General features: G+C 59.0%; 1 protein-coding gene across 1 annotated transcript; it reads left to right on the top strand.

The window, feature by feature from the left end:
- Positions 1–5269: 5269 nt before the first annotated feature.
- Positions 5270–9239, top strand: UPK3BL2 (uroplakin 3B like 2). Its single transcript, XM_044232760.1, has 6 exons — positions 5270–5540; positions 6951–7103; positions 7299–7518; positions 8007–8083; positions 8331–8451; positions 8967–9239. The coding sequence occupies exons 1-6, from the start codon at positions 5420–5422 to the stop codon at positions 9073–9075; spliced, it is 801 nt and encodes a 266-aa protein (XP_044088695.1). The 5' UTR covers positions 5270–5419; the 3' UTR covers positions 9076–9239.
- The last annotated feature ends 10674 nt before the right edge of the window (positions 9240–19913 follow it).

The raw sequence follows: 19913 nt of genomic DNA, 5'->3' as shown, positions 1-19913 counted from the left end.
CCTGGACGCCCCTGACTCCCAGGGCAGAGCCCCGAGCACGAAACAGAAGCCCCAAAACTGTCCTTTCTGCTGAATTTACTGGGGGAGCCCTACCAGATAGCCCTGCTCTGGCCTCAGTTTCTCCTCCACAAAATGAGTGAAGACCTCCCAGCTCCTAGGCTCAGACACTCCATCCAGTCCGCCTCCCCGAAACCCCACTCCCTGTGTGTGACACAGGCTAGAGTTACCCACGGGAAAGCATGTGTTGCCCTTGACGACCATTCTTCTCCCTGAGGGACAGAGAGGAATGCCTCATTAGTCATCCTGGCCTCTCCCTCCTGGTCTCCAGCCCTGCTCCCTCTGCTCGGCTCAGAGCCCCCACCAGTGTTTCATGGAACCCTCAGGCTCAGCCTTGACCTCCGACCCCTGTGCCTGGAACCCCATCCTTGTTTGAGCCCCAAATCCGTGGGGCCGGGGCAGTGGGAGAGCCCCCAAGGCACAGAGTGCTATGGGGTACAGGTGGGGGGGATGGGCAGGAGGGATGGGGCGCTGAGAGGGGGCTCAGGTCATCAGACATCCCCGGGTGCCTCTTTTGAGTGGGGTCTTTTGATGGCCTATTGGAGGGAGGAGTGGGTAAGGTGCCCACCCTTTCCCCAGCCCCCACTTTGCCTTTAGAGCTTCTGCCCACAGCAGTCCTGGCACATAGTAGCCCCTCAGTAAACAGTGCAGCAGGTGCACTGAACATAGTGACTAAAAAGACCCTAGTTTTCCAACCTCCAGCTGCCCTGTGTCCGGCTGGGGCGATGTAGGCCCAGAGCAGGGAGGACTTGACCCAAAGCTTAGGTGGGTCAGGAATGAGCCCGGGTCGCTGGCCTCTTGGCCCCCAAATTGTGCAATTCCACTCAAAGGAGACATTCCCCTACTTAAAGAGCCTTCTGGTTTATGATTGCAGTTATGGGATGCTTTAATGAGCCCTGGTAGGTGGTGAGCTGCCTGTCTTGAGGGGTATTCAAGCAGACCTGGGAGGGGCTGGACCACCATGCAGTAGAAAGATTCAGGACCGGGGTGGGGTCAATGAACTCTGGGGTCTTTCCCCCTTGATATTGGCACGGAGGGGTCTCTGTCAGCGTTCGGGGAGTGGCCCCAAGGGGCCTACATCACCTGCACTCCCGCTGTCTGCACCAGGAAGCCCCAGACTGCCTAACCGGGGCATCACTCTGCCGGGGAGGGCGGAGAAGAACCTGGCTGCCCCTGGAAGGGCCCCACTTCTCCCTGTGCACCTCCACAGGACAGGCTGTGATGGCTGCCACGGAGCTGGGGCCTGTTTGGGGACATGGAGTTGGGTGGGCCTTTGGGAACCTTTAGCCGCTGCTCTGTGTCTGGGGGCTGGTCCTTGGGAACAGACAATTCGATTGGGCTTGGCATGCCCCCCTACCCCCGCCCAGTGCCTCTGGGCATTCTGGGCCTGCACCCTTTATGCTAGAACTCACTCAGGCTGGGGACAACTGGACCAGGAAGCGGGGACACAGCAGAGAAGCTGGGTTCTACCCTGAGGCCACAACATGGTAGTTGTCAGCAAGCAAGATGGTACCCACGGGTCAACTGGCCGGGTCCACAGAGCAGGGAGGGCACAATATTCGCAATCAAAGTCATCACCGAGCACAGCTACGGTGCCAGACCCGGGACTCGGCGCTGGGGACAGGGTGCGGGAGTTACCATTAACGGAGAAGAGACGCATTTGTCAGATAACAATACAGACAGTTAGTAGAGCTGGGGGAAGTCATTTATACTGGGGTCGAGTAGCATGTAGGGTAAAGTTGCTGTGGCTGAAATGCCCTGATGGGGCGCCTGGGTGGCTCAGTTGTTAAACGTCCGCCTTTGGCTCACCAGATCCCAGGGTCCTGGGATCCAGCCCTGCATCGGGACCTCATACCTGTGCTTGGCAGGACAAAGTGAGCCGGTGGTATCCCGCGTGGGCTGCGGACACCCCTGGTACGCATGGGAGCTTGTCCTGGGCTAAGTTGAGAGGGGACCCTGAGAATTGCCTCTGTCCTTGGTGCATGAGAAAAATGGCATTTCAAATCACTAGGGGAAAAAGAATATTTTGGGTACGTTTTTCTAGTTTGGGCTTTTTTTGTTTTTGCCTTTTTTTTTTTTTTTTTTTTTTTTAAGTAAGCTCTATACCTCACATGGGGCTTGAACTCATGACCCCACGATCAATAGCCACGTGCTCTATGCACTGAGCTAGCCAGGCATCCCAGTTTTGGGGTTTTTATGGAGGCTTCATCGATTATGTGGGCATAATCCCCATTGGCCACTGGGGATTAATTCAACCACCAGCCCAAGTCCTGTCTCTGGGAATAGGAAGGAAGGGGCAGAAAGTTCCAGTCCTCTCCTCAGGCTGCTTCCCTGGGCCACCAGCCCCCGTCCTGGGGTTCCCTAGGAGCTTTCCAAATACCACCTCGTTGACATAGACTCAGGTGTGGTTGAGAGAGGCTCGTTATGAAAAACAGAAGCGTATTTCTTGTCTAGCACGGCAGAGCTCTTTGAGGGAACCCCAGATACCCCTCTGGGCTCCTTGTGTGGGGCGCCGCGGACCAAGACCACCGTGTATCTCCCAGAGCCACAGGGGAGTGATATGGGGACACACACCAAACCAAGGACAGAGGGGGCCTGGCGGTAGGGGCAGGAGAGGGAGGGACACAGGCAGGAAGAGGGAAAATACAAAGGAAAGCTCAGGGCCACATGCAGAGCAGTAATGAGTGTGGGCCACCATGTTCCCACAGGTCCCCCAGGGCGACACAGGTCTAAAAGGGACAGAGTCCTGCGTCGGCCGGACCTGGACGTGGGGCCAGTCTCCACCGGGGGGCAGGAAGGGCCTCCCTCTCTTGGTCGGGCCCTGGTTTCTCATCTGTGTAATGAGATCAGTCAGAACGCCCGCCCTGCCCACTTCTGGGGAGCCCAGGAGATGAGTCGCCTTCAAGAAGATGAAGCAAGCTCTCCCCATTACGATGTCCGCTCTCAATGCCTTTAAAAGGTAGAGAGAGGGAGCCTGGCAGTGGCTCCGATCATGATCCCGGGGTCCTGGGATCAAGCCCCGCATGGGGCTCTCTGCTCAGCGGGGGGCCTGCTTCTCCCTCTCTCTCTCTGTCTGCCTCTCTGCCCACTTGTGATCTCTGTCTGTCAAATAAATACATTAATTCTTAAGAAAAAAGAAGTTTACAAAAATAAAAAGCAGGGGACTTAAAGAAAGCCCTCCTAGGGCTGGGTCTGACCCAGACCCTCAGGTTGGCCCCCACTCTCCTTCTCCCCTCCCTGCACCCCGCGAGTATGGGAGGGCCAGGGCCTGAAGCAGGAGCAGAGCACAGGTGTACGCAGTGAGGATGCACTTGAGATGAACAGCACGTGACCTCACAGCGGCTGGAAGACGGAGATGCGGCCCGGGGTCAGGGGAGCGTTTAGGGGAGGCGCCAAGGCCAACCAGAGGGTGTTTCTGCAGCACCAGCCCCTGGGGTAAGTAGGACTGAAGGTCACTGGGATCTGCAAAGTAGCAGGGCCTGGGGGACGACTGGCTGAGTGGCAGAAGCCTTGAAGAGGTCCTCTCGGTGGCCCTTTGGCAGACAATCCGCCCCCCCTAATGCCCACCCGGACTCACTCTGCCTTCCTTGGCCTTCCCTGAGCTTTTGCTCTGGTTCTGGCCCCCAGTTTCCCTGGCGCTGAGCCAATCACGAATGGAAATGCAGTGATTTCAAATCTTGAAAAGTCTGAAACGTTCTGCGGACATGTCCGAGTAGAGGTGGACACAAAGAACTAGCAGGCTTGGGGCGCCTGGGGGGGCCAGTGGGTGAAGCCTCTGCCTTCAGCTCAGGTCATGATCTCAAGGTCCTGGGATGGAGCCCCACATGGGGCTCTCCGCTCAGCAGGGAGCCTGCTTCCCCTCCTCTCTCTGCCTGCCTCTCTGCCTACTTGTGATCTCTCTTTCTCTGTCAAATAAATAAAATCTTCCCAAAAAAATCCAGCAGGCAATTACATAGCTGGTGGGAGTGTTTAAGCCTTTTGAAGTTCACCATAATAGGTAATTGGCATCATGTAAGAACTTTGGGGGAAAAAAAAATAGGGTATGTGGGCTGGCAATCCAATAGCATGTAAATGCATTATAATAACTCGAGAATATTTATAATTGTTTCAAAAATGTGTTTGAGGGGCGCCTGGGTCCTGCCATTGCCTAGGGGTCTGACTCTTGGTTTCAGCTCCGGTTGTGATCTCGGGGCCACAAGATTGAGCCCCGCATTGGGCCCCGTGCGCAGTGTGGAGTCAGCCTGGGATTCTCTCTCTCCCTCTCCCGGTGCCCCTCCCACTCAAGCTCATGTGCTTTCTCTCTCTGTGTGTCTCAAATAAATAAATATTCAGGAGAAAAAAAATTAGATAAATAAATAAGTAATTTTTTTTTTTTTAAAGATTTTATTCATTCCACAGGCAGAGATCACAAGTAGGCAGAGAGGCAGGCAGAGAGAGAGAAGAGGAAGCAGGCTCCCTGCTGAGCAGAGAGCCCGATGCGGGGCTCGATCCCAGGACCCCGGGATCATGACCTGAGCCAAAGGCAGAGGCTTTAACCCACTGAGCCACCCACACGCCCCAAGTAAATGTTTTTTAAAGCAGTCCCCAAAGGAGTTTGGGTTTTAGGAGACTGGCTCTGGCCAGGGGCAGAGGTTGGGCTGAGGAGGGCCGGTGCTTGGGGCAGGGGAACCCCATGAGGGGCTTCGGCTCCAATCCGGGTCAAAGACGGTCAGTACGCGCTCAGCCCCACCGCCTCTCCTGGCCCCAGACCCCATCTGGGACCCTTCTCTCCCGGGAAGAATTGCCCTGTCCTGGCAGCAGCCAGAGCTGGAGGAAGAAGAGAGAGCGGGTCCCCTGGATAAGGAGAGGAGGACGGGTGGTGTGGGGGAGCCCCCCTCCAGAGCCCGGGCTGCAGGGAGTGCCCCCAAGCTTGCCTTTGGGTGTGACTGTCCCATCCAGGCTCTGCCCCACGCTGGCTGGGCGAACTTGGACAAGCCCCCAGAGGGTAACTCCCTTCAGCAGGGTGGCGAGGGCGGGGGGGGGGGCGCTCTAGGTGCCAGGCTGGGACTGTTGGCGGGGCTGTCCCTGGGGCTCCCTGGACCGGGAGCTACCGCCTCCTTCCTGGGGGCCCTCCCTGGCCAGGCCCTCCTGGAGTCAGGGTTGGGAAGGTCCGGGCTTGTCCTGGGCCTCAGCTGCTGATTGTTCTTTTCAGACCCCTCCCTGGGGTGCCAGATCCTTAGGGCCAGCAGATTCTGCCCCGAACCTGTCCAACCAGTTGTTTGGGGAGAGGGGGCACCTGGGAGGAGCTGGCGGAAAGTGCCAGAAGCAGACTCCTCCATCCCCTAGCTGACAGACAGCCAAGGCTCTGGGACGCTGGAGACAGATGCTGGGACAGGCAGCCGGTCAGATGCTCGGCCTGCCCCTGGGGCTCAGTCGGGGTCAGTATTGGCCGCTGATGCCACTGTTGCTGCTGCTGGCCGGCCTCCATCAGGGGACGGGCCTGGGTGAGTGAAGGGGGCTGGGGCACCGTGCCCCTGGCTTCAGGAGACAGACCACCTCCCCCAGCCACCTCCCGAGCCCCAAGTGTGGGGACTGGGTCCTGGGTGGGTCAGGGGAGACGGCCCACCAGAGAGGTCACAAGACAGACACCTGTCCCCACGGGAGAGTGGGCAATGCTTTCTCCCTCTTTTTAGGGTTTGTACCCTGAACCCCCATCCATTCTCGCCAGTGCCCCACCTTCCTTTCCCCTCTTTCCCCTCCTTCCTGTCCCTGAGGGGAGACTTAAAGACAAGGACAGCGCCCCCAAGGAAGCTTTCCTGGGGTTCAGGTCACTGTGGGCTCTTAAACTGGAGGCGCTTAAAGGGGTAGCTCCTCCCATCTGGGCTTCCCCCCTCCTTCTCCCTTGTTAAGTGGACAGTAAGTGCCTGCTGTATGCAGGGTCCCCGGGGCCTCAGGGACGGGGGGGGGGGGGGCGGGGGGGGCGGGGGGGTGCTCTGAGGAAGGAGAGGTCTGGCCTTGACCCTTTGGAGCGGAATGAAATGGAAATGAATCATACCAAGAGGGAGAGGCTTCTGGAGACAGGCGGGAAAGCCGCCTCCCCTTTCTGCTGCCCTCCCAGTGTTGGGGGCTGGAGAGAGGAGGGGCAGTGCCCTCAGGGGAGCCTTCTGGGCACCGAAGTTGAGTCCCCCCCACCCCGGCCCCCGGCAGAGAGGAGGAGAAGATCCAGAAGGGGAAGGTGCCTGGGGCAGGGTGGGAGGTGGCACAGCACTGGGTGGGCCTGGGGTCTTGGTGGGAAACTTCCTGTGTCACCCCTCAGCCTCCAAGCCCCTCAATCCTCTCTTCAGGCAAACCAGTGGGGGAGGCGGTGGAGGGACTGGAGAGGCAGGTGAACAGACGCCCAGAGAGTGCCAGAGCCCAAGGTCACTGGAGCCTGTCAAGTCCAGTCTAGGGTTTAGGCTCAGGCTCCCCAAAATCAGAGTCTCACTCCAACGAGGCCCAAGACCCCTTCCCTAGGACTGTGTACGCTGCTGGGGGCAGGGCCTCTTGTGCCTCCAAGCCTTCCCCAGGCCCTGCCCGAGGCAGGGACCCCAGTGACAGGTGCAGCAGGACCTCCCTCCTGGCCTCCCACAGTGCCTAACCCTAGTAAGCCAGCAAGGCAGGGGGCAGGGGCTGGCCTCAGGCCACCCACCCGTGTCCCACGGGCACAGATTTGTTAGGGAGCCCTCCCCATTAATGTTTGCCCACAGCCTCCGGGAGAAGCCTCCAGGCCTCCCTCAGATCAGGGATCCCAAATCCGGTCTGTGCCTTCCCCCTCAGACTGGGCCCTCAGGTTGGGGCTTCCAGGACCACGACTCCTCCCTCAGACTGGCTGTGGGGGCTTGGTTGTCCTGTTGAGCCCCTTCTGTCTGTCCCAGAGCGCATCCGCTATGTGCCCCAGCTCGCAAGCCCCAGCCTGGCAGGGACCCTCACCCAGTCTACCTTCACGCTGGAGCAGCCAAGGGGCCAGTTCAGTCGCCTCAACATCTCTGACTTGGATGCCATCTGGCTGGTGGTGGCCCACAGCAATGGTGGGTGCTGCGGGGGCACAGGCCTTGGTTATCCCTCCATGAGATGGGCGGGAAGCCTGGGAGGAGCCGCAGGTATGGGGGGAGGGGAGGCAGGTCTGGGGGTGGGATGTGGCAGGAGGGCTGTCTGGCCTGGCGGGAAGGGGTGGACCCCTTGCCCCCGGCAGCCCGCGCCATCTGACCAGCAGCTACCCTCAGCCACCCAGAGCTTCACAGCCCCACAGAGGGTTGAGGACATCCCAGCCCCTGCCGACTTCCCCCGGAGGGGCTACTACCTCACACTGATGGCCCACCGGGCCCTCTATCCGGGCAACCAGACTGGGAACCAGCTCCGCGTCCTCCGCGTTGGCAATGACACCAGCTGCTCCCTGGCCAAACGGGGCTGCAACGCCCCGCTGCCAGGCCCGGGCCCCTACCGGTGAGCTACCGCGGGGCTCTAACCTGAATCTGGGGGCCTGGGGCAGCTCCCAGGGGTCCGCAGGGAGGTCTTGGGGAAAGTCTCCCTTCTTTCTCCAGCCAGGGCCCCCCACTTGAGCCTCGGCCCCCACAGGCCTTCTGGACCCAGCAGGTGGAGTTTCTCTGTCCAGACAGGGTGTGCCCCAGCCCCATCTCCCCTCATTCGGGACTTGAGTCATGGATGCTGAGTGCTGGGGATCTAGACCATTCCACACACACATTTCCTCCGTGAGGACTTTAAAGGCCCAGAGAGGGTGAAGGAGGCAGCCAGGGCTACGCAGCTGGGAAATGTCACAACTGGAATTGGAGCCCCTTCTGGAGGGTTCTAAGGCTGGCTTTTAGGTCCTGTCTCCTCTTCCCCGCAGTCCCCAGGCCCTGGGAGTCAAGGGGTCACACGGACAGGTGCCAGGGGCCAGAGGCCTCACCCCCGATCCTGGGTCTCTTTCTCAGAGTGAAGTTCCTGGTGATGAGTGACAGGGGACCTGTGGCTGAGACGGAGTGGTCCAGCGAGACCCGCTTGCAGCAAGGTGTGGGGGAGGGGCAAATGAGCAGGTCAAACATTGGGGCCGGGGGCCGCGGGGCCTGGGGGGGGCTCCCAAGGCTGGGCTGGGCTGGGGAGAATGGGCCAGCCCCCCATCAGAGGCACCACTACCACTGAGCTGTCTGCTGGGCGCCCCAAGCTGGGGAGAGGGAGGGTTGGTCTGGAGGCTGTTCCAGGTCCCCTTGCTCAGGTCAAGTCTCTCCTCCCTGGGGTGCCCCCTTCACGCCCCTCAGCTGAGGCACTGCAGGCTGCCCCAGGGCCCCAAAGCGCGGGCACCGTGGTCATCATCGCCATTCTGTCTGTCCTGCTGGCTGTCCTCCTCACGGCCCTCCTTGCTCTGCTCATCTACACCTGGTAAGTGGACAGGGTCTCTGGCTGGAACCACCTCTTATGCCCCTCCCCCTTCCTACCCAGAAGACCGCAGGTGGCGGGGGTGTGTGTGCAGGCATGAACTCCTCCTCCTTTGTCCCTCTCTGCCCGCCCGTGGCCCCGTGGGAGACGGTGGTGGCAGGGGCGTGTCCACACTGGAGCGCGCACCACTCGCCCCCTGGCGGCAGCAGCCGGAATTGCGAGTAGGGGGGCTCGCCGCCGACACCCCCAGTGGGATACATCCAAGGCGAGAATGGCTTTTAATCCAAGTCCTGAGTTTTGCCTCCAAACTTCATCTGGAGCTCGGATGCTGGGGCCTGGTGAACCGGCGGTGCCTGCAGCTTCCTAGAGGAAAGGGGAAGGCCGGTGTGGGTTGGATTTGGGGAAGAGAGGAGGAGAGCAGCAGAGCCTCAGTTTCCCCCAATGCTCCTATGCCTAGAGCTCCAAGCTGTAGGACTTGGCGTGGGCCCTAAATTCATCTCGTCTCCCCTCCCCTGAAGCTATGACACCTGCGGGACCACTCCCATTTCGGTCCCAGAGCAGTCGGTGTGCGTGAGAAGATATGACACCCACCACGTGACCAGCCCTCCAGCCACGGAGGGCTCCTGAGGGGTCCTCGTCTGCCCCTCAGCCTCCGCCCTGGTCCCGGCTACAGATCCTGCCTCTTCGGGAGCACCGGGAAGAGAGCGATTCCGAGTGGGGGTGGGAGGAGGGCGTCCTTGCCCCCAGTTGGGCCTGTCCTTGTCAGAAATAAATGTCCCCAGCATCCCCGAGCTCATCTGAGTTGTTGAGAGGCTGAGCAGTCCCCCTGATCCCCTGTCTCCAGCCTCCCTGGGAGGCTGCGTATGTCTGCCACTGGCTGCCCCATCTTCCCAGCATCCTCCCTGTGACCCTCCTCTGGCTGGAGGGCTCAGAACCTCTAAGCTTGCCGGCCAGCCACTCTGGGCGTGGGGGGCAGGGTACGCCAGTGAAGCCGACCCTGGCTCCAAACTGAGTGCTGGGGCGTCCCGCATTTGTGACCATCAGCCCCGCTCTGTGCCAGGCTCCCCAGGGCGGGAGATGCCCCACACAGTGTCCTGCCCTCAAGGTGCCCCGTGCTGTAGGGGGAGGAGAGGGACACCAGCCCTTCAAGAACGGCAGGGACGCAGGCACCAGAGATCCAGATGGGGCTTCAGGAGAGGCTTTCTGGGCACGTGTAGCGTTGGAGAAGGAGCAGCCCTGTGCCAGGTGACGCAGGAAGGGTGCTCAGGTTGGGGGGAACAGCATATGCAAAGGCCCGGGAGCCACCAGGGGCTGGTGGATGGGCAGGTTTGGGGTGGCTTGAGGTTAGGGTAAGGGATGGCAGGAAGGCTGGAGGACAGCCTGTGCTGCGTGCCCTGGGGGCTGGAGGTGGGGAAGGAAGGCAGTGGCTGGGTTCCCAGGTGCCTCTTTCTGGGAGGTGTGAATGGCCCTAATTGGTTTACTAGCCCTTGCAGACACATCCGGTCCTGCCCTGGAGGAAGTGCTCACGTGACCATGGGGGAGTCAGGCTGGGAGGGGCAGAGAGGGGAGAGGGGCAAACGGGCTTCCACGCCCTGCCTAGGTCAGCCTTGGCCTCGACAGAGCCTTTCTGGAGCAGCCATGAGCCCCAACCCCGGGGCTGGGTGACTCTGGACATATTGGTTACCCTCTCTGGTCCTCAGTTTCCCCTTATGTAAAAAGGGAGGGTTGAGCTGGGCGACTAAGTTCCTCACTGCACAAATCAATGTCCTGTAGGGTCAGGCCTGGCAGGAGACAGATGGCACGCTGCAGGAAATGTTTACAAAGGTGTGGTCAGAGTGCTAAGGGAGCCAACAGAAGAGGGCCCTCCCGTACCCGAGGGGCCCACGGGAGGGAGTGGTGCTTTCAGAGCCAGTGAGCAGGAGTCCTGGGGGAGGGTCTGCCCCCCAGAACTAGGGGCTGTAGATAGAAGAACGCAACCACCAGAAGGGGGGAGGAGGACAGGGGAGAAATACCCCTCACGCTGGTGGCTCCAGCTGGCCTCACCAAACCAGAAGCCAGAGGGCTGCACCCCAAGACTGCCCCCTCACTTCAGACAGCGCTAACAAGGACTGGGTGCCCAGGATACCCCCACTTCTGTCTGACTTGGCTACGATGCGGGGGTTCCCATGACCCCATCCTCGGACTGGGTCACTTGCTAGAAGGGCGCACAGAACTCAGGAAAATAGTCTCCTTGCCGTTACCGGGTTATTATAAAGGCTACAACTTGGGGGCAGACTAGAAGAGATGCATAGGGAGAGGTCGGTGGGGGGCGGGGGTAGGGGCATGGAGTTTGCATGCCCTTTCCGGGCGCACTGCCCTCCCAGCAGGGCCGCCCACTCAGAAGCTCTCTGAGCCCATCGGCTAGGGTCTTTGTGGGGGCTTCCCTCACGGAGGCGCGACTGATGAAATCATTGGCCGTTGGTGATGGAACTCCACTTCCAGCCTCTCATGAAGGTCATCCTATCAGCGTGGCCTCAGGTGTGGTTGACCAAAACATGTTACAAAAACATAAGATGTTCCAGGGCGCCTGGGTGGCTCAGTCGGTTGGGCGTCTGACTCTTGGTCTCTGCTCGGGTCATGATCTCAGAGCCTCTCGCCCACGGGCCCTGCTCCCAGGGCCCTTTGCAGCCTCCAGCCTCCCCATCTCCATGCCCTGGCCCCCATCCAGACCCCGGTTGTCCCCTGCAGCAGGAACCCAGGTGGCCCAGTGGACAGTCATGGGAAATCAGGGGGCTCCGCGCCCCACTCTCTGCAAGTGTGCATTTGTACCCGGTTCCTAGCACGGGACCTAGGGCTCTGCTGGAAATGCTGGGCCACACAAGGGGTGTGCCAGAAGCCAGGCAGGCAGGAAGGGCGATGAGGCCCTGGAGAGGAAGGGATCAGCAAGTCTTGGAGTCCAGGGCTGGGCTGCTTCTGCGTCTGACCCCACCAACTTAAGCTTCTTCGGGGGTGTTTCCATCCTGGGGCACAAAAATGCAACCTCACTTGAGAGACGGGTCTCTCCGGGGTCCCAGCCACCTAACTGGGAGGCCTCTTTCCAGGAGGACAGTCCAGCCAAGGAGGTCATCTCCTCCACTGTCCCAGGACACACTGGTGAGTCCCAGGCCAAGAAGCAGGCTCTCCTGGGATCCCCCTGGGGACGTGCTGTTACGGGGCCAAAATCTCTGCTTGCTGGGGTGGCGGGATTTGAGCTGCCCAGAGTCACGTCCAAGGTCCCTGTGCCATCTTGACGGGCCAAGGGCTCACACATGATGTTCTCCTTGCTCTCCTGCTCCTAGTCCCACCTCCCATCACCTTCACGGGGAGCCCAAACCCTCCCCATCATTCAAGCCCAGCTTAAATGTCGATCTTTTCCTTGTGGCCACCTGTGACCCCTTCCACGACAAGTTTGTCCCCCGACTAAATCTCAAGGACTCCAAGAATATCTCCTGATTGCTCCCAAAGTGGGGGAACCCCATCCACCCCTGGTGGGGTGAAGGGGCCAGGAGAGACAGATGGGGAGTGGTGGAAACAGTCGGGAGACTTGCACAGCCTTGTCGACCACCCCCGGCCCCTCCAGCCCAGCCCATCGGATGCCAGACACGGAGGGCACAGTGAGTCAGAGGACCGGCTGGCTCCTGCACGGCACCTACTACAAAGTATCTACCAAACAGTTCACATGTGAACTTCCAAATCCTCAGGCAAGGCCGTGGTAGCCTCATTTTAGAGATGAAGAAATAGATGCATGGTGAGGGCCATCAGGGGAGGAAACCCAGCTCAGGGGTTGGGGGGAGGGCAGAGAAGGTCTCAGAGCTCAGCCACAGGGCTCTCGGAGGGGAGATGGGGTGCCCAGCCCTCCCACCCCTGCCTCCGATCTGGACAGCAGTCTGGACGGTCCCCTTACCTTCCCCCAGCTCCCACCCCCAGCTTCCGTAGTGGGAGGATGAAGCAGGGCGTTTCCACCCCTTTCTGCAGGGTTCAGGAGGTTAATGAGAGCAAAGCACGGAATTCCACTCAAGAGATGCACTTCTGGGAAGTCAGGAACCTGGGTCTGGGCTGAAGGCCAAGGGTGGGGTGGGCGAGGGCACCTCTGGTCACGGAACCTGACTGCCCGTGTCCCTAGGGCCACTGCTCGGCCCCTCCCACTGGCCAGGGGACACGCCCTCCCCCCCAACTGGGGAGTCTCCAAAAATGTCAGAGACCTCTTCTCTCCCCATGGCTCACCTGCTCCAACCAAGGTAGCTGGGAGGTGGGCTGACATGGCTTTGGTGGTCCCTAACTCACCAGCCTTGAGCCTAAGGCTTGGTTGGCAGGTGGAAGGGAAGAACGGGTTCTGACCCCGGAGGGATGCCAGGCCTGCGTTAAGGACCCAGGACATTGAAAGCAGCAGACTGGACCTCTAGTCTCCATCTTTAGGCTTGGTCCCCAAGGTGCAGATGTTCATCTCCAGACCTTCCTCTCTGTCCCCAGATGTCTGTCGTCCTCTCCAGGCTGTGTGCTGGGCACTGGTGGCAGGAACAGCTTAGACACAGTCCCTGTCCTATGCGAGGGAGGATGGCCAGGACAGAGGGACAGACCCCAAGTAGAAAGACCCCAGGTAGGCTGTCCTGAAGTGCCACAGGAGATGCTCAGGGAAGAGTTTTGTGTCCTGTTCGGGGTAAGGAAGGGCTCTGTGTCTGCCAACCAATCCAGTGGGCCCTTCAGCTATGATGGGGGCGGGGGGGCCCTTGGACCACAGGATGGTGGGGGCGAGATCAGATCTGCCCTGCTCTGCCCAACAAGGTGGAAATAGCTCAAGTTTCCTCTACGGGGCCATTGGAGGGAGGTGGAGAGGCCATCTGGTGGGTCCACTGGTGAGAAGTGGGGACAGGTGTGTAATGCCCAGTGAGGGGCCTTTAGAGTTGACCTGTTCAGGATTCTACCCCAGAACCCCACGATGCTGCTCAAAGGTATTTCCCCGAGAGAAGACAGCTCGAGGGTCCAGCAGAAGACACGTGAAGGACTCACGTTCGTGGCCGTCTTATCCATGACAGCCCCAGGCTGAGCACAGCACAGGGGGCCCTGCACGGGCCAAGGGAGAAGGAGATCATGGGAAGCCAGGCACGGAGGCTGTATTCTGTGACATTCCATCCAGATAAAGGTCAGAAGCAGGCAAGACTCACTGTCAGGACAGAGGTTGTCCATGGTGGGTGGCAGGGACTGGACCGGGGCACAAGGAAGCCATCTCGGGGCTGGGAATGTTCTAGACCTTGGCCTGGGGGAGGGTTACCCAGGTGTAAGCATGCGTAGAAATCCTTCCAGCTGTACAGTTAAGACATGTGTGTTTTGCTGCCTGAGAAAGGGCCCGTGTTTACTCGTAAGCGTCCAAGGAGCCTGCACTGATCAGCATCACAGACATAGAGGCCAGCAGGCGGAGGCCCTGCCCTGACAGGAGCTGGTCCCCACCCCCCAACCCCCGGCCCTCCTCACCCATCGGCTGGCTGCCCCTTGCCCAGGCGCAGGCCGGAGAGATGTGGGTCGGGAAGAGTGTGTGGGGTCCAGCAGGGGAAGGGGGGAAAGTCACACAGAAGGTAGGAGGTGGTGGGGGTCTTTCTGGGGTTGGCTAGGGCAGGGGACCCCAGTGAGCCGAGGCCAGGGCCCCCTGAGTTAGAGGAGTGGAGGAGGGGGTGATGGGGAGCGCTGCCTGGAGGGCCGTTGGCGCGTGAAGGGTATGCGGGAGCTCTCTGCGCAGGAGTCAGGCCCAGACCGGGGAGCTGCCCCCACGTCCTGTCCCCCAGGACTCCTGGTTCCTGTCAGCCCCGCCTGGGCCTGTGCCCAGCCGGAGCAGGGAGGCGGTGGCGCCAGAAGCCACAGCAGGTTTACGTTCCGGCTGCCGCCACGCTGCCCTCAAGCCAAGTCCCTGCCTCACACGACATCTTTGTCCCTTCGGAGCCCGGAGAGGCCCCATTAGGGCCTTTTGAGCCGGGGTCTCCTTGAAGTCATGCTCTCCCCGCAGCCTTGGGCTGTCCCTGCTTGAGACCTGAGACTGGCGCCTTCACCCGCACTTCCTGGCCCCATTCCCACTTCTTCAAGGCCAGCCTGGGGCCACCTCTTCCGGGAAGCCCACCAGGAACACCTCTACCCTCCACAGGAAGGCTGTGCTTTTGGTTGCTCCCGGACCCAAGGCTGTGCACTCCCTGCCTGCAGCTTTCAACACCGGGAGCTCCTGGTTTCTCACTTGTCTTGCCCTGCCTCAGTTTCCCACTTTGGGGAGACGGAAAAGTAGTTTTCACCCACAGGGGCGGAGGCTGAGGGGGTTAACAGAAAGGGGCCTCTGAGCTCCCTGCTGGCAGCCACCCTTTGCTGCCATTGGGATCCCCGTGCACACAGGGCACCCGAGGGACACTTGTCACCGGCCCTGTGCCTGCCTCTGCCCACCTTGACTTCTGCCCAAGACCATTCTTGGCCACCTGGGGATGCCCAGAGAGGCCTGCAAGCTGTTGTCCCCCCTTGCAAGCAAGGAGTCCCTGGGGACAATTGGGTGGGGGGGGGACAATATTCTCCTTCCCTCTGCCCCTCTCTCAGTCCGGGGGTCAGGATGTTCCCCCTGTTCCTGTCTTTCCCCGTTCTGACTTCCGGTCTCTCTCTGCTTCTGTCTTTCTCCACCTAGTTCTCTCTCTTTCTCTCTGAGGGTGGTCCCTTCTCGGTCCCCTCAGGGAGGTGGGGGCCGTGCGAGGAGGGGGCAGCTCCATGGAGGGGACCCGGGGTGACAAGGGCCGGCCCTCACGCAGCCGGGGCTCACTCTGAGGTTTCCTCAGTCAGGAACGGGGGGGGGATGACAGAGAATGGCCCTCGTGTGCTCAGCATTAGAAGGTGCCTCCCGAGGTTTGGTGACATCAGCCTGCTCTGATGAGTGGGACAGCCACTCTCTGGGGTGCACTTTATACATTAGGCAAGTGAGGCCCAGAGAGACAGAGTTACTTGCCCAGAACCACACAGCAAATCCTATCGGAGCGGCGGATTCAGGATTTGAACCCAGCGCCGTTTCTCCAGGACTCACCCTCTTCACTGTGGGCCTTGGTTTTAAAAATTGTGGTTAGTGCTCTCTTTCTCCATGGGGTGGGTGGCGTGTTAAGACCAGTGGGAGGACAGGGGGGAGCTGGGGACAGAGCCCCCCATCTGGCCTGCGAAGGCCTCCTAGTCTGTCCCTCTGGGCTTCTCACAGCCGGCGAGTCCAGATTTCTCGGCACACTCCTGCCACCCAGCCCAGAGCCGGCTAGGGCTCCCGGTGGCTCTGGGTTCAGTCCAGGGTCCTGCGCCCAGAATTTCCGGGGGTGCAGCTGGGCCTCTCTAACCTCTGTGTGGGGGCTGTCCTCACCTCCTTCAGCACAACTGCCGAGCTGCCTCGCGTTCCCTGCTCCTCCCTCTGACCCACTTTCTCTGATATCCCTTCATGGTAATACCTTAGCGCCCCTTTCCCCCGGCCTGTCACCTCCCAGTGGACTGGACAGGCATCAGCAGTCACAGCCTCAGTGGGGAGGATGGTAGGGGGTCACGAAAAGGCCTTTCTTCTGGGCAATGACAGTTGTCTCCAAGCGACAGTGGGCTTGGGGCCTCCAACTCAGGAAAATGCACAAATGCACGCGGTCTGGTTGGGGCAAAAAATAAAAAAATAAAAAATAAAATAAAACCCCCAAATGTAAAAAGATAACAAAAGTTTACTTAAATTTCTTCTAAATGTCATACCATGTCAGCTTCCCTTACTGTTACATTTAGTGTTTTAAAACAAGTCCCTGGGCATGAAAACAATTTGTAGGTCACATTTTCTCACTTGGGAAAAATTCCCAAGATTCCCAAGAATGCGTGATGTTTGTAGAAAAATCCAGGCCAGCAGCAAATCACAGCAGTGATTGGTACCCAAATGGTTTCCAGAAGCTAAGTTATAACACCGTTTTCAAACGTTCCTATGACCAAAATACACACACGAAATTGGGGTATATCTGCATTTTAAAAAAAATTTTTTAAAGATTTTTATTTATTTGACAGAGAGAGATCACAAGTAGGCAGAGAGGCAGGCAGAGAGAGAGGAAGGGAAGCAGGCTCCCGGACCTCGATCCCAGGACCCTGAGATCACGACCCGAGCCGAAGGCAGCGGCTCAACCCACTGAGCCACCCAGGTGCCCATATTTGCATTTTTAAAAAGATTTTATTTATTTATTTGACAAAGAGAGAGAGATCACAAGTGGGCAGGGAGGCAGGCAGAGAGTGGGGGGGGGAAGCAGGCTCCCCGCCGAGCAGAGAGACCCATGTGGGGCTCGATCCCAGGACCCTGAGATCATGACCTGAGCTGAAGGCAAAGGCTTAACCCACTGAGCCACCCAGGCGCCCCTCTTTTTTTTTTTTTTTAAGATTTTATTTATTTATTTGACATAGAGAGAGAGATCACAGGTAGGCAGAGAGATGCGGGGGAAGCATGCTCCCTGCTGAACAGAGAGCCTGATGTGGGTTCGATCCCAGGACTCTGAGATCATGACCTGAGCCGAAGGCAGAGGCTTAAACCACTGAGCCACCCAGTCACCCATTGTTCCAGTTTTCTTGAGATACGATCGACTTAGAACTTCGTGTTAGTGTTAGGTGTATAATATGATGATCTGATATATGTGTATACCTCACGTAATTATTATTTTCTTGGGATGTCCACTTTTCAGATCTACTCTCTTACAAACTTACAAACACACAGCCCGGTACTGTTAACTTCAGTGAGGACGGTGTGTATGACCTCTGAGCCCCCACCTAGGATAGCACACAAGAGGCTCATCCTTGTCCAAGGCTCCTGCCCCATCCCTGCGGGTGCTGGAGGGGGAGCTGGTCCTGCCGCCCCTTCCCAGGCTCCCCGGAAGCTGGAAGACCCAGACCCTGTAACTCCCAACATGTTCTTCTTCCAACATGACCTGCCGGCTGTGAATTGGAACTCAAGACCTGCCCCCGTCTTGTCTTGTCTGAGCCCTGGGCACTTCGGACTGGCGGGGGTCAGGATCGCACTGTGTATTTTCCACTGCTTTGCTATGATGGTGAGTACAACCCACGCTGGATTTTTTGTTTCGTGTTAATCACTATTATATGCACGTTTTCGTCTGATTTCAAAAGAAATTAAAACATTTTTGTGCGTCCCTAAAAATACGTGGGCGGAGATACTCCATTCAACTGAGCCAGTGGGCTGGGGGCACAGTAGTTTAGGGTGGGAAGGAGACCCCCCTGCTAACACTTCAGAATGTCAACCTTGTGTATTTCCAGCACCCACGTCCACCCACGTCTCTCCCCTGCTCCAAACCCTGCCCAGGAAAACGTCAGAGCTCTCCCCACAGTCAAGGCCCTCCATCAGCCCCTTCTTATCTGCTTTCCCAGTCTCCTGGACCCTCGCTTCCTACTCTGCCCTCTTGGATGTTTCCAGAACATTCCAGGCTTCATCACACCTCCCCACCTGGGCTCAGGCTGCTCCCCGCATGGAGAGCATTGCCTTCCCACCTGGGACCACATAGCGGACACACCTCCTTGTCCTCCCTGACCCAGCGGCTCAAATGCCACTTTCTCTGTGAGATCTCCTGAGCACATATCCCCCCAACTCTGTACTCCCCATTCATCTCTCTGCTCTAGCACTTACCCACCCCTCTATGCCCATTTCTTTCCTTGGACTGTGAACCCCTCAAAGGCAGGGACCAGGGCCTTGCACACAGCAGGCGCTCAATGAGTGCTGAGTCCATAAGCAGGTGGCTGAGTAAAGGACTGAATGAAGGAGGAGGATAGGAAACAAGGGCCCCACAAAGGGGTCTGCTCTGCCGTCCTCCACAGAGGAAGGGTCTGGACCTTGGGGGGTGGAGCCAGGGCTGGGCTCCCCTCACGGCCCCGCCCTCTGACTCACCCCTCCCCAGAGACTGGTTTCTGGGAACGCGCTCAGAGTTTGGCTGGCCTCCCTGGCTGAATCCTCTCTGTTGGCCACGATCTTCCCGGGGAGTCTCAGTGCTCAGCCGCAGTGCTCCCAGGGTGCATGGCCAAGACGAGGCAGTGGTGGCTGGGGGGTGGGGGGCAGTGCTCATGTGTCTGCGGCAGGGACCGTAGGTGGGGAGGGGGGCAGAATGGCAGGGCGGAAGGCAGAGCTGGAGGCCAGCCAGCTGCAGCCCCCACAGAGCCTCTGCCTTCCTGCAAAGTGGGGCTCACTGCTGGATGCCAAGCCCCCCGCCCCGCCCCGAGATGCCATGGGAAGTTCAGGGGAAAGGGAGTGACGGCACCTGAACCCCCTTCCTCTATCCAGGGCCGTCCTCCCTCTGCCCTGCCCCATCTTCGGAGGTAGGGCCCTCCCAGCGCAGGTGCTGATGATGCTGTCACTGGCCTTCTCAGCCCTGCATTGATGGGGCAGGGCGGGGCGGGGGGGATGCCACAGAGAGGAACTTGTGACAGCAACACCCCGGCGTCCGGTGTCAGCCTGAAATAAGGGGTCCGTGGTTAGGCCCAGAACCAGGGGTGTCCTGACAAAGCCACTTTTGGCATTTGCTTTGAGGCGTTGTTCTTGGCTGGGTACACCCTTTGGGCCTGGTTCTTGTCCTCCCGGAGAATTTGTGACACACTCCATAGCCTTCTAAAGAATCCCTTTCTGTTTAAATTAGTCAGAGCTGGTTTCTGTTGCTTGGAACCAGAAACCAGAGCAGCGTGGCCCAAAAAAGCTAAGGGGGTTGCGGGTGGCATCATGAAAGGTCTAGTGCCCAGGCAAAAGGAGGGTTTGGTCTGTTCGTGTTTGCTCTGTGCAGCACAGCACAGCAGGGAGGCTCAACCCTTCTCCAGAAGCCACACTCCAGAAAGGCCTGTGACAAACTGGAGGCTTTCTAGGGACAATGACCAGGTCAGCGTGGGATCTAGAACTCATGGCAGGAGAAGGGAGCCTGGCTTGGAGCTGAGTAGGCAGAAGGCTCTGGGGAGAACAGCTATGGTTTAGGCTCCAAAAGTCCACTCTGGTAGCTTAGTGGGGTAGGGGGCGGTGGCAGGCCTGGCTCACAGCTGGAATATTTTGAAGATGAACAGAGCCGCCTCAGGAGGAGGTGAGCTCCCCAGTTTTGGAGGTAAACAAGGCTGGATCCTGAAGTGGACAAAAGAGCCTAGCCTGGGCTTCCCTGGCTCTGCTTGAGGGTGTGGGTCTCCAGGGTAGGGGAGAGATCAGCCTGCAGTTGCCCCCAAACATCAGACTTGGCAGAAGCTCTGTGGTCCACCGCTCACCAACCAGGTCTCCAGAACAGCCCACAGTGTGGGGGAGGGAGACCCCCATCTACCAAGAAGCCAACAAAGCCGCTTCTCACTCTCCAGGTGACCCGGGGGTTGGGACGCGCCTGAAGAATGGCAAGGCAGAGGGGGCAAATCTCAGTGACCATGAAGACTGAAGATGTCCCTGATAAACTACCTAAAGACAAAGCCTTGGGTAT

This window comes from Neovison vison, chromosome 14 (genome assembly GCF_020171115.1).
Source record: "Neovison vison isolate M4711 chromosome 14, ASM_NN_V1, whole genome shotgun sequence".
Taxonomy (NCBI): Eukaryota; Metazoa; Chordata; class Mammalia; order Carnivora; family Mustelidae; genus Neogale; species Neogale vison.
This window is presented reverse-complemented; position numbering and strand designations above follow the sequence as displayed.

What these genes read in the sequence shown, in the direction of transcription:
- UPK3BL2 (XM_044232760.1), top strand. Translation starts at nt 5,420, where the DNA reads ATGCTGGGACAGGCAGCCGGTCAGATGCTCGGCCTGCCCCTGGGGCTC. An exon ending in CCATCAGGGGACGGGCCTGG is followed by an intron (nt 5,541 to 6,950) that starts GTGAGTGAAGGG and finishes TGTCTGTCCCAG; the next exon opens with AGCGCATCCGCTATGTGCCC. An exon ending in CGAGACCCGCTTGCAGCAAG is followed by an intron (nt 8,084 to 8,330) that starts GTGTGGGGGAGG and finishes CACGCCCCTCAG; the next exon opens with CTGAGGCACTGCAGGCTGCC.